This window comes from Eretmochelys imbricata, chromosome 9 (assembly GCF_965152235.1).
Source record: "Eretmochelys imbricata isolate rEreImb1 chromosome 9, rEreImb1.hap1, whole genome shotgun sequence".
Lineage (NCBI taxonomy): Eukaryota > Metazoa > Chordata > Testudines > Cheloniidae > Eretmochelys > Eretmochelys imbricata.
In genome coordinates, this window is record NC_135580.1 from 42,208,706 (window position 1) to 42,221,542 (window position 12,837).

General features: G+C 41.8%; 1 protein-coding gene across 18 annotated transcripts in view; it reads left to right on the forward strand.

Moving 5' to 3' along the window:
- The window catches only part of PER2 (period circadian regulator 2), a 72,495-nt gene that overhangs the window by 25,826 nt on the left and 33,832 nt on the right, over positions 1-12,837 (forward strand). For all 18 annotated transcript variants that reach the window (XR_013347174.1, XR_013347175.1, XR_013347172.1 and 15 more), the window contains 4 exons: positions 2,146-2,347; positions 2,465-2,516; positions 8,377-8,516; positions 10,256-10,334. Coding sequence is in view for 14 of the 18 variants with exons in the window: in XM_077827108.1 (XP_077683234.1) it covers positions 2,146-2,347; positions 2,465-2,516; positions 8,377-8,516; positions 10,256-10,334 (473 nt within the window). In the remaining 4 variants the exon portion in view is untranslated. The remainder of the gene's footprint in view (positions 1-2,145; positions 2,348-2,464; positions 2,517-8,376; positions 8,517-10,255; positions 10,335-12,837) is intronic.

Consider the following 12,837-nt stretch of genomic DNA (forward strand, 5'->3'; position numbering starts at 1 on the left):
ATTATTGTCAATTTCATGGCTCTGCTTCCCTGCCAGGAACAGGGCAGCCACACAGGACACCACACATGGATCTTTCCGGCAGGAACCTGACTGTCCCTGCAGGCTCTCGGCTCCCCCTGCCAGAAGCCTAGCTGCCCCCTCTGGGTTCTCTGCTCCCCACTGGGAGCACGGCTGCCCCTAGAGGGGAGCTCTGTGCCCGGAGTCCTGACCACACTGCCACTGTTAATTCGGTGGAAGCTCCTGGTGAGGATGCGCACCACTGACAAGAAGAATAGTGGGCACTTGACATTGGCCACTGTCGGTAGACAGGGTGCTGGGCTGAATGGACCTTTGGTCTGACCCAGTATGGCCATTCTTACGTTCTTAGTGTGGACATGAAGTACTGCAGTAATTACTGTAAGACAGCATAACATAGGTCGACTTAAGTTTACAGTGTAGATATGCCCTGGTAGTTTTCCTTACTATTTGGACTACTTCATGGGCTTGGAAGCACCTGCTAACATCAGGGCAGATATCATCCCTGCCCTAGACTTCTTGCAGAATCTGGGATAGATGAGGTGCCTGACTGAGTTGGGAGACTCCAGGCAAGCCCTTCATTGGGGATAAACCAGGAGATGCTGGGTTGGCAGGAGAGGGAGGAAACCCCCTTCCCCAGCTTCTCTATTTCTTTCCTAGGATTTTCTGAGGAAGGTACATTCCCTACCCCTTCCGAAGAAGCTGAGGTGGAGGCTGTGGGCCTGGAGGGACCACCCCACTGTAAAAACCAAAAAAGAGTAGGGGTAAGAGGCAGACACGGTTTGAAGGGTTTAGACTCTCCTGTAGGAGAGTTAGGAATGAGAGGCAGCGGAGGAGCTGAAAGAAAAATGTTCCTCACCACTATCTCAAGAACTGAGATCAGGGAGAGGTATGTGCTGGAGAGGCAGCAGGGATGCTCTGATCTGACCGCTTTTGAGAATGCAAGAGTTGAGTGGCCAAGGCTCTATACTGGGGGGGTGGGCAGCATTTACCTCTAGCTGCCTTCCAGAGAGCACAACAGAGGGCTTTGACCTCTCTTTATGTGGGCCTTTGAAGTCCATGCAGGTGGCAGCTGATTGCCCTGGGTTTGTGAGGGTCTAACAGCAATGAGGGAGAAAAAATGTTCTTTAAGTTCATGTTTTAAGGCATAAGCCAACCACTACCTGATGGGGGTTAGAGGAAGAAACTTCCCTTATGCATCAGTGATTCCGTAATTGTCTACTACAGAATTCTTCATCGCCTTCTGAAGTATTTCATTTGGCTATTATCAGGATACCGGTCTAGATATCCCTTTTGGTCTGATCAGGAAAGGCTATTTCTGTGTTCCTGTGAATAGTTAAAGGTGTATAAATAGCAGATGAGATGGTATTAAGGGAAAAAAATGTAGGCTGAATGTCAAACGTTCATTCACACTGAGATCTATTCGACTGTAGAGGTTTCCAGCAGCAGAGATCAAACTTTTGTTCTCAAGATGTATGAAACAGAACTGGACAAAGGTATCGACGCACGTGCTGTATAGAACAATCATCTATTTCAACAAGATAGACATCACTAGGCCATCTAATAGATTTCCGTTTATTAACTTTTGTGTTTAACCACTTGTCCTTAAATTAGTGTACTAAATTACTAAGCACTGGGCACATTCATTTGGTGGTAGATGAATGTATTGATTTGTGTCATCTTTAAGGCACTTAAATAATTTAATTTTTATAAATGCAAAATATGCCTGTGATATTAACATTTATGAAGGCGGAACTGTAGTGACCAAGTCCAGCTGTCTCTGTATCCAAAGTAACTTCTGCATTATGATAGTCAAGTCCATATAGTAAGATTCTACAACCAACTGCTAAAACTACATCAAAATATATATTAAAACCATCACCTAAAGTGTTTATACCAGCTACATGTACTTTTCAGGCAGTTAAAAGAATTTGTCTTGAGATTTGATGTCTCATACAGTACACTTGGTTTAATCATTTGTTATTAGTTAAGTTTTATTCATCTTGTCTATTTTTAACATCAAGTTAGCTTGAACTTCCAAATACCATTTTTAAACCACTGTATATCAGAGAGAAGATTAAAAATGTTCTCTTAATTGTCTAAAATGTTTGAGATTTTGTTATTGCTTAGGACATGTTTGCTGTAGCTGTTTCCCTGATTACTGGGAAAGTCTTGTACATCTCTGATCAAGCTGCCTCTATTCTCCGCTGTAAGAGGGATTTCTTTAAAAATGCCAAATTTGTGGAGTTCTTGGCACCTCAGGATGTCAGTGTTTTCTACAGCTCCACAACCCCTTACAGATTGCCATCATGGAGTATTTGTAATGGAGTTGGTAAGTACTTTCAGCATTGAATACATCTGTTTTTCAGTAACATGAACATTTTGGAATACAAAACTTTAAACTGTTTATTGCAACTTGTTATGAAATCCATTTAATGTTTGTTTTTAGAGAATTCCACACCAGACTGCATGGAGGAGAAATCATTTTTCTGTCGCATCAGGTAAGACCAAATATTAAAATTGGATTTGAAGTATTATACTGAGATCATGCATATCAAAAAGTACTCAGTCATTACGAGTTCCAGGTAGGATGTGATTTCTTAATTCACTGTCTTTTTCCTGATCTGAAAGCAAGGCAAATCATAGATAACCAGAGGCCATGCATAACTTACATTTTAGAGATTGTTATAGAAAGTAACTGCATCTCATTTGTTAATGCAGTGTAGTTGAGGCTGTCTATCCCAGGATATTGGAGACAAGAAGGGGAGGAGGGAATATCTTGTTTTTTTTTTTTATTATTAGACAAGCTTTTGTGTCTCTCTCCAACAGAAGTTAGTCCAGTAAAAGATATTCCCTCACCCTCCTCATGTCTCCGTTATTAATCAGTTTGGAATTTTACCTTTGCACTTAGGTACAAATGAAACTGATCTTGTTAAGTTTTCCATCATTGAAGGGTTCCATCATTTCATTTAATTCAGTGGATATTGTACATTCCACTCAGTCCATCTCTGCTCAGTCCTTCCTTTGATCCTGATGAAGGGCAGTTCAACACGCATTATTAATTTATTACATTAGTGTCTTAAGAATCCCATTGTGATTGTTACTTGTCTGTATGGTACCTGAGGATGATCCCTGTACCAGAGAGTTTACAGTCTTGATGAAACAGAAATGAAGTGGGTGTGAGATAAAAGGATAAGACATCAATATGCCAAAGAGCTTAGAAGCCCCAACTCCTTGACAAATGGCTAGTTCTGCCACCCCCATGCAGATGAAACACAGCAGTTCAGAACACTGCTGTTTTCGGGCTTTTCTCCTCAGTTTTTTCTTTTAAGTAGTGAGCTCCTTCCATTTTTTTTTCTACTTTCTGGGCACTCACATAGAGGACAAGTGTTCTCCCTCCTCCCACCATGGGGACTACTCTCTTTGCTGCTCCCTTCATGCTTCCTACCTCCTTACCCCTCTTACCTTCCCCCCCCACCCCCCCCCAAGAGAAAAAACAGGACAGTCAAGGAAGCAGAAGGCCAAATACAAAACATATTTCATTTATACTGAATACCTGCAGCCTGTTGCAGACAAAGAATTATGCCAGCTGTGTGTCTGGCACAGGAAGCCTCGTTCTGCCAGGGCAGGGAGCATTCATGATGTAACATAGCATGGTCTCTGTCAGAATGAAAGCTGGTATCCAGGGCAGAAGCCTTGTGCTAGCTCTGATCTATTCAGTCTAGACCATAACTACCTTAAAACTCCTGAAGTCTTTGGAAGAGACTGCAGCCAGTTAAAGATGCCAGATTCCAGTCATCTATTTGACTTCATGAAATGGGTCCTTTCATACCTGATGTAAGTGGGGGAATAGTGGGGAACTTTCCTGGCTTCTGCACTACCCTGGTGAAGTGGGCTAGCGAAAGGATTTGAGTCCTCGCTCCCACTTCCTTTACCTAGTGGTCTCCCTGCCCTTGAGGACTCCCCTTCCACTCTCCTGTCTGGCAGAGTCCTCATAACCCCAACAAGGCTGGGCTCAGGATTCCTGGGGGGCTTGACCCCCAACCATGCTGTGGTCACCTAGGACAGGGGCTAGGGTGTCCCCACTCCGGGGTACTCTCTCTGCAATAGGCACTTCTCTGACCCACTGACCATTACATACAATTTAAAGCAAATGCAAGTTATTTAATCAACAATTAATTTTAAAAAGAATAAAGGAAAATGAGAAAGGTTAAAGGAAACACATCAACCCACTCTATGGCAGGGAACATCAAACAGTGTCTCTGGAATGTCCAGGCAGTTCAGTCTGTTCCTTGTAAGTCCCAGGCCGCCTTCTCAAGCCCTGGCTGTGCTGTAGGGATGCTGGGGGTTGGACACTTGCTCTGGTGGTGGCCACACGCTCTCAGGCTCTAAGTGGTAGGATCCTTCTTCCCAGTGTCGCCCCCGCCCTGTCGGGGTTACAATCCAAGCCTGGCCTGCAGAGCCTCTTGGCTGAGGCATCTCCCTGTGCTGGGCCCAGCTGTTCACAGCACTCAGCTCTCCCCAGCTGCTCACAGCACTCAGCTCTGGACTGCTCCAGCCCCAGCTCCACCACTCTGTCTCAGTGCTTCTGCTGCTCTGCCTCCAGCTCCCTGGGGTGCTTCTTTGGCCCCTCTGCCTCTGGTTGCTACAGCTCTGCTCCCAGGACAGATCTGCTCCGTAGGCTGCCTCTGTGACTCTGCTCCCAGCACTGACCTGCTTCCTGGAATGCTTTTCTGGCCCCTCTGGCTCTGGTTGCTGCAGCTCTGCTCCCAGGGCAAGTCTACTCTCTCTAGGCTGTGTCTCTGGCTTTGGGGCTGCAGCTCTGCTCCCAGGACAGGGTCTGCTCTCTCTGGGCTGCTTTTCTGGTCCCTCTGGATCTGGCACAGCTCTGCTCCCCAGCTCAGCTTGGGCCCCTGCTTTCTCCTTAGCTCGGCCCCACTCTGTCTGACCCAGGTATTTCCAGCTCTCACAGAGGACAGGACCTCCCTGGCCTCCTGACTCCCTGATTAGCCAGCCTGCCCGCCTTGTCATTCAAGCTGACCTGGAGCATTGGCCTCTCCCCATTGTTCCTGGGGACTGTCAGTCTCAGGGTCCTGATTTCCCATAGAGCCTTCCCCTTTTAGTACTAGGAGCGAGCCAACCAAAACACCCCCACTGAATGTTAGTAAGGGGGCATTCTGCCTTTACCTGTCCATGGGGAAAACAGTCCTCTGTCCAGGGCTGAAATTTCCAAAGGTGATTGGGGTGTTAGCGGCACAACTTCCGTTGACACTTAAGAAAATTGTGTGGTCACATTCCCTAATCACCCTTGAAAATATTCAACCCAGGCCTTTAAGAGGACTAGACTCCTTCCTTCGGGTTGTGGTCCCCAGACATAGGACAGAGCACACTTTCTCTTCAAGAGCGTGAATGAAGTGAACGCTTCTTTCACGAGCCAAAATGGAAAAGAAGCTGTGTAAAAGCCTCAGGAAGCCAGCAAAAATCTAAGTGTCACAAAAAGAGATTTAGGAGGCCTCATATCTCCTTGTTTCCCAAGAAATAGAGAACTATTGCTGTTGGAGGCCAAAGAATTTGACTATGACCAATAGGAATAGGCTTTTCTGGATCCCGGCCCCCTCAGTTGAAACATTAGAGTTGTGTGTTTCAGACTCTGCTTTCCTCAAGGAAATCCAGCATTGTGAATTTTATTCCAGGTCTTGAAGATCGTTCTGATGCGGGGGAAAGAAAATGAGACCCTCAGAATCCATTATACATTTTCTATAAGATGGCTTCACTGTAAGATCTAGTTATCAAAACATCGAAGTTTCAGGTTTAGGAGGGGTACTGAAGCTGAGCATGTCGTCTTCAGTAATATCAAACACTCACATCAGTAGATCCTGGAAGGATTGACAAGCTGGCCAAACAACCTAAATACACTGTTCCTCCTGTGGAGGTTAAGTCTTGTGCAATACGTACTGTCCGGACTGTTCCTACCCTCCAAGGCAATTTCTCTCTGTAGAGTCTTAATTTCTGTATTGAAACATATTTCTGGTCAAAATCATTTTTATGGAAGAACGAAGGTAGTATTTATTAACCAACACAGCATTGTTTTCAGGAATGCCTCTAGCATTCATTTTTTGGAGTGAATTTCTTTTTTCTTTCTTTCTTTTCTTTATTTAAAATTTAAAAATAACTCTTAAGATTTGTGATTCTCCCACTCATGTTGGAATCCAGTACATTCATAAGAGAAATTACAGAACATGTGAGCTGTCAAGAGGCTGGTTGTTTACCTCAAAAGAACCAGTCCCAAATCATCAGAAAATCATATTTTATTTCCTTCTGTCTCATATGGCGGAGGAAAGTCTTCAGTCCTCTACTTCCAGATGTAGCAGATGCTGTATTACAGATCTGTACAAGGCATAAATCAAATCAGTTTTAGTAGGGATTCTCTTCCATTCCACCAGATAAGTAGCAAGTCTTAAGCAGAGAGATCCTCAATATCTATTAGAAAGAGGTACAGGAGAGAGGTTTGGGCCTCCATTTCTACATTCACAGGGCACTGCAAGATTGATTTCCAGGCATCTCTGAGGCATGCTTCAGCCACAGAGTTGGTCCCAAAGTAACTCTCCTTGTTAGGTGGCAGGGCAGGGCTCATTCTTTTTGCAGCCAACATTTTTTCTTTCCCTCACTATTTCACTTTTCTTCGATAGTTAAAGCTGAGCGATTGGAAAATTTAACAGCTAATTTTTACCACAATTAACGTTCTCTTTAAGAACTGTACTTATTATTACTGTGGAAGAATTCTTCTGGCCAGTTGGATTGCTCACCACCACAGAAGTACACACCTGATCTGCATAAAATGAAAACAACCCTGTAGTGAGAATTAGTAGAGATGGCATTTAAAGAGGGGAAATTAACAGATAAGAAGTTTTCTGTTTAAGTGTTTCAAGCACAGAATATAATAAATTTGTATATTTTTATTTGCCTGACAGGTTCTTTGAGCCTTTAGAGGATTCCTTTTTTCTAGATCTTCTCAAGCATGAGGAATAGAAACTTGGTAACATTGAATATAGCTAGATAGTTCCATATGTCAACTAAAATATTCCCTGAAGAGCTGTCATTTTTGTCTCCGATAATACTTCAAAAGTACACAAATAACAGTTTTGTTATGTTGTAGCTATGAACTTCTGATTTTATTGATGCTGAGCTAGAAAAACTACTTTGAGTACTAGAGGTTTTTGTGCGGGGTTTTACTAAGTGAAGGTCATATTAGCATACAGCCACTGTGTAAATATAAAATTAATTCCTTTTTGAAGGAAAGACCAGGATTAAGGCAAGAGAAAGATTCCGTTGTTATAGAGTGATGTTCCCGTGACTTAATGTGAACATCAAGTATCAGAGGGGTAGCGTGTTAGTCTGTATCCACAAAAACAACGAGGAGTCCTGTGGCACCTTAAAGACTAACAGATTTATTTGGGCATAAGCTTTCGTGGGCAAAAAAACCTGCACTTCAGACGCATTGAGTGAAAATTACAGTTGCAGGCATAAATATACTGACACATGAAGAGAAGGGAATTATCTTACAAGTGGAGAACCAGTGTTAACAAGGCCAGTTCAGTCAGGGTGGATGTGGTCAACTCCCAATAATTGACAAGGAGATGTCAATACCAAGAGAGGGAAAATTTGCTTTTGTAGTGAGCCAGCCAGTCGCTATTCAAGCCCAAAATAATGGTGTTAAATTTGCAAATGAATTGTAGCTTTGCAGTTTCTCTGTCTGTTGAAGTTTTTTGTTGAAGGATGGCTACTTTTTAAATCTGTCGAATGTCCAGGGAGATTGAAGTGTTCTCCTACTGGCTTTTGTATGTTACCACTCCTGATGTCTGATTTGTGCCCATTATTATTTTACATAGGGACTGTCCAGTTTGGCCAATGTACTTGGCAGAGGGGCATTGCTGGCACATGATGGCATATATCACATTAGTAGATGTGCAGGTGAATGAGCCCCTGATGGTGTGGCTAATGCGGATGGGTCCTCATGCCCAAATAATCTGTTAGTCTTTAAGGTGCCACCAGACTCCTTGTTGTTAATGTGCAAATCATTACAAAAAACAGTGTTGGGTTTTTTTATATAAGATGGCAGAATAACTTACTCTCATTACAGTTAATGTTCAAAGGCCCTAGTCAGTATTGGGTCTCCCTCTAGGTACTCTCCAAGAAGATCGTGAGATGAGATTTTTCCAAAGTTCTTAAGGGAGTTAGATGCCCAACTCTCGTAAGCACTTTTTTGAAATTTCTGTCCATGAGCTATTGCACTGAAGACCTCACTGAAGACTAAATTCTGTGCAAAACAAATAATTAATTAGTCTTTCTTTTCATTATTAGTGCAGGAAAAGAACATGAATATATCTGCTACCACCCATTTCGTATAACTCCTTACCTTATCAAAATACAAGATACTGAGAATGCAGAAGATCAGCTTTGCTGTGTGTTGCTTGCAGAAAAGGTGCACTCTGGCTATGAAGGTAATAACACTAAGATGCAGTGATTTTTTTTATCTGTAAAAACCAAAAGGTCTGCTTTATTAAAATAACAAACATTCAGTTGTTTTATGAAATTACATGTAATTTTTTTAGGAAAAATTACTTTGTCTGGTAAGAACTGTCCTGAGGTAACTAGATCAGGGTTGCCACCCATTTTTCGTGTTATAAACATGAGTATTTAAGGGGGAAAGTACTCAAACTTTTATTTGTGGGTTTTCACATCCTTTCGTGAACAGCAATATAGGGCTTTCACAGCCAAGTCCATGATTATGTGTTGTTTTTGTTAAAAATAACTATAAATGCAGCAGTTGAGGTAATTGCTGAAGCTCATTTGGAGTCCTTTAGATAGAATCCTGGCCCCACTGAAGTCAAATGGAAGTCTTGCCATTGACTTCATTAGTGTCAGGATTTCATTCTTAATATGTATCCTCAATTGCCTGCAGAGGGTTGGGATGTGGAGAGAAAGGTGACATCAACATTGTTCTTGAAAAGGAACATAAACAGCAGAGAAAATAACTGCAAATTGAAATATCAATTTTCTGATTATGGTTAAGAGAAACTTCTTTGTACATGTTTTGCATGAGGATGTATTTATTCACATGGCGTGAGATTTGTCTCCTTACAGGAGGACCACAGAGCCCTTTGTGGTAGGGAAGGCCTATAAATGCACAAGTGTGCTGATGCCCAAATAAGGATTTACTTGTACGTTGGGTATGTGTAATCATAAGGCAGGTGTGCACCTAACTGAAGTTATGGCAACGCTATCAGGATTCATTTTATGTTTTTTCTGAAAAACTAGTATGGCAAAACATATAGGCCCACATTTTCAGTTATGTACTTTTAATTTTAATCACAATGGTCTTAAAAGCAACATCAGAATTGCAATGTGTAACTGTTAAGCTTGAGCCAAGTCATAAAACCATCCTAAAATGAAAATAGTCTTCTTGGGTAGACGTTTTCTATAGGCATGTTAAGAATCTGATTCTGCTTGTAAGAGCCATTCTGCTTGAAACAAATCACACTAGCCTCAAAGGTCAGATCCTGGTCCCTGCTGCATCTGCATTGTACCAGCACACCAACACAAAGCAGCTGGTTTAGTCAGATACTTAGACTTCCCAGTGTAGAGGGATCCCTGAGTGATGTGAAGTTAGAATATCTGCCTTTATGCTCCCTCTTGTAGTCCCTATTATGCCAGGCTTTTTGGGTCCATTTCCAGAGTGCAGCTGCAGTCTAGCCGTTCCCAGATGCCACAGTGGTCCTTTCAGGTGATTGCAAGTGGGTGAAAGTAATACTAGCTTTGGGGCTATCCTCACCTGTGTTGGGAGCCAAACCAGGCCCAGGATCAGGTCGTGGCATATTAAAGCAATGTACATTGTCTTTTGGTCTCACTACTCTCTTGGGTCCTGTGTGAGGTGAAGCTCAGCCGCGCCCAAGGAGTGAATCCAGATATCAAGAAACACAACAATTTTGAGTTTGTATCCAACACATTCATCTTGGAGGTAAAATATTGCTATAAATTGTAATATATGGGTGATCAGGACTGTGCTCTGTCATTAAGAGGGTGCAGATGGATGTGAGCCAGTTAGTAACACTGAAGACGGCTGTCTGTTGAGTTAAAATTTATTCCATGCTGACAGAAAGATCCAGTTATTCTAAAGCAATGTATGCATATGAAAAGTGCTTTCAAGCTATTTTTCTTTCTTTTTTTTTTTTTTTCCCAGCACCCAGAATTCCTCCGGATAAGAGAATTTTTACAACTACGCACACACCAAGTTGTTTGTTCCAGGATATAGATGAAAGGTGAACAACTGAAACTATATTTTTTGTTTTTATCTGTCCTCCACAAAATATCCAATAGCTACACAGCAGTTTTAGTCCTTAACTAACTTCCAGGTTTTAGGAAACAAGCAGATATCTTACATTGCTGTCAAATATATTATTTATGTATGTGTTTTGTGATATATAAAAAAAAGCCTGGCATACTAAGGACTACAAGAGGGTGCATAAAGGCAGATAGATATAGATACTCACTCACTCTCTCACTCTGTGTCTCATTCTTAAAATAATGAATTTAACCAAGAAAAAACAAAAATCCCCGAACTTTAACTGACCTTATATCTATTATAACGTGAATTCACAGTATGGATTTCGTTAACAGCTAATTTTTAAGTGACTTTTATTGCAGTTGAAAATGGAAAACATACCTGCCAGCTAATAAACTGCCCGCTAGTAATCGCTCTACCCACCTATGCTGATGTGGGGCGATGTTGTCTCTGCGGAAGAGTGCTTTTAAAACCACAAAACATTACATATTAAGTAAAAGGAGTCAAAGAATTAAAGTTAGAGAACATTTTAATAAATAACTGTACGCCACACGCATTCCCTGCTGGCACAGTTTCACAGTGGACACACACTATCCAATTAGATAGCAATCCATTCTCTTCTATAGTTTTACTGAGTCCTTGAGGGCAAACGCTGCAGAGGAATCAAATGATTTTCCCGTGTTGCAGCATTTGTTGCAGTTGAAATTGAGATCTCTGCAGTTGTTTCTGCTGTGTCTGATTTGAGCAGTATGAAAAGTTGAACTGGTGAAATTTGAAGAACGTAGAATCTGCTTAGAGTAATTATCCACATTCCAGGGGTGAAGCCAAATAAGGCATCAAGCCCCCAGATTGGAGGTTGTGACTTTATCTGAAAAATATATGGCACACATGAAGCATCAGCAACTATGGTGGAGACTAAGTAAATCTCTTTACCTGGAGAGAGACTTGCATGTTTTATGTACAATATAAACTAATAACGAGACGTCCAATAACTAGGCTTAATCAATTTATTAACCAGATTATTAGAGTTTAATACAGAAAGGAAAAGTACATATATGACCAACCCCTGTGGTAAACAGCAGTTGCAGTGATCAAACTGTCTCAAAATTCTGTGCTTACTCTTTTTGTATTTATACCTACTGGGAGGCATTTCACAATTTTGCCCTTTTTCACTTTACCTAGTACATCTTATATATTTTCTATGACATGTTTTTTATTTTGATTGCATAACACCTTTCCCTTTATACTTATAGTTGCTACAATAACCACTTCCCATGTTTTAATCAATACCTTTTACTTACAAGAACTGATTTTCCAGTACTACTATGCAGGCAAACTGGTAGTGCATAAGAAAGCAATTTACATTCCTGGTTAATAGCTCTGTTTCTGAGAGCTCAGATTTTAGATAGCTCTGTTTCTGAGAGCTTAGGTTTAGTAAAATTTCGTCTTATATGGTAGCTGTCATTGCAACACCAGTGCTGTGGTTTCACAAGCTGTATTTATTCACTTTGTCTTTGACTGACTTAGCTGCAAAGTTATATTGATTTCAGTTTAGGCAGTAGTCCCATCTCAAAGCACTCTGGTTCTGAACTACTGCTGTGAATTATTTTGAGTTTGAACTTAGTTTGGTCAGCAGTGTTAAGTGCTGTGCACAGACTTTATCACATTATGCCATAGTGGCTCTGACAAACACATAGGTCAAAGAGCTCTGATCTTTCTGCTGAGGTGGTCTGTGGGAGAAAAATCTTCCTCAGATGGGAGGAGATACTTTTCCAGAGAAGCTACCTAATATAAATTTTTGGGACACAGATTGTTCAGTATTCTGGTTTGTGGATCTTATAAAATGTGAAGCATTAGCTACTTTGTGGGATTTCCATTTACTTGTTATCATCATCTTTAAGGTGCAGAAGTGAGTGTAATTTGACTTTATGAGCAGGTACTTGCTGGAGAGAGGGGTTTTGCTGTATCCTTTTTGGTGTTTATCACCTCAGATGTGTCTAAAGGAAATAATTTTATTTTTGAGTACTGCTTAAATGTCAATTGGCCCTCCTCTTTTCCTCAAATTCCTCCTCCGCAGGGCATGCGCTTGTTTATTTCCATTTGGACTTCTTGGATTTTTTGGCTTGGCTGCCATTTTACCTGAAGACTGAAACACATCTATGTGTTTGCCCTTCCTAAATTTGCTAGCTCCCTGGTACCTGTGAGTATAGGTGCTGACCCCATTCTGGTTTGTGGATCTTAAAAATGTGAAGCATTAGCCACTTTGTGGGATTTCCATTTACATGTTATCTGGAGCACCCACAGGAAAAAAAAATTAGTGAGTGCTTGGCAGCCAGCTCCCCTTCTCCCCTCCCACAAGTGCCTCTCCCCTGCTGGCAAGGAGGGGCGAGGGGTAGGGAAGAGGCGGGGTGAGAGCTTGAGGTGTGGCCTGGGCCTGAGCGAGGGTTAAGCAGTTAAAAGCCAACAACTGTGCTTGTGAG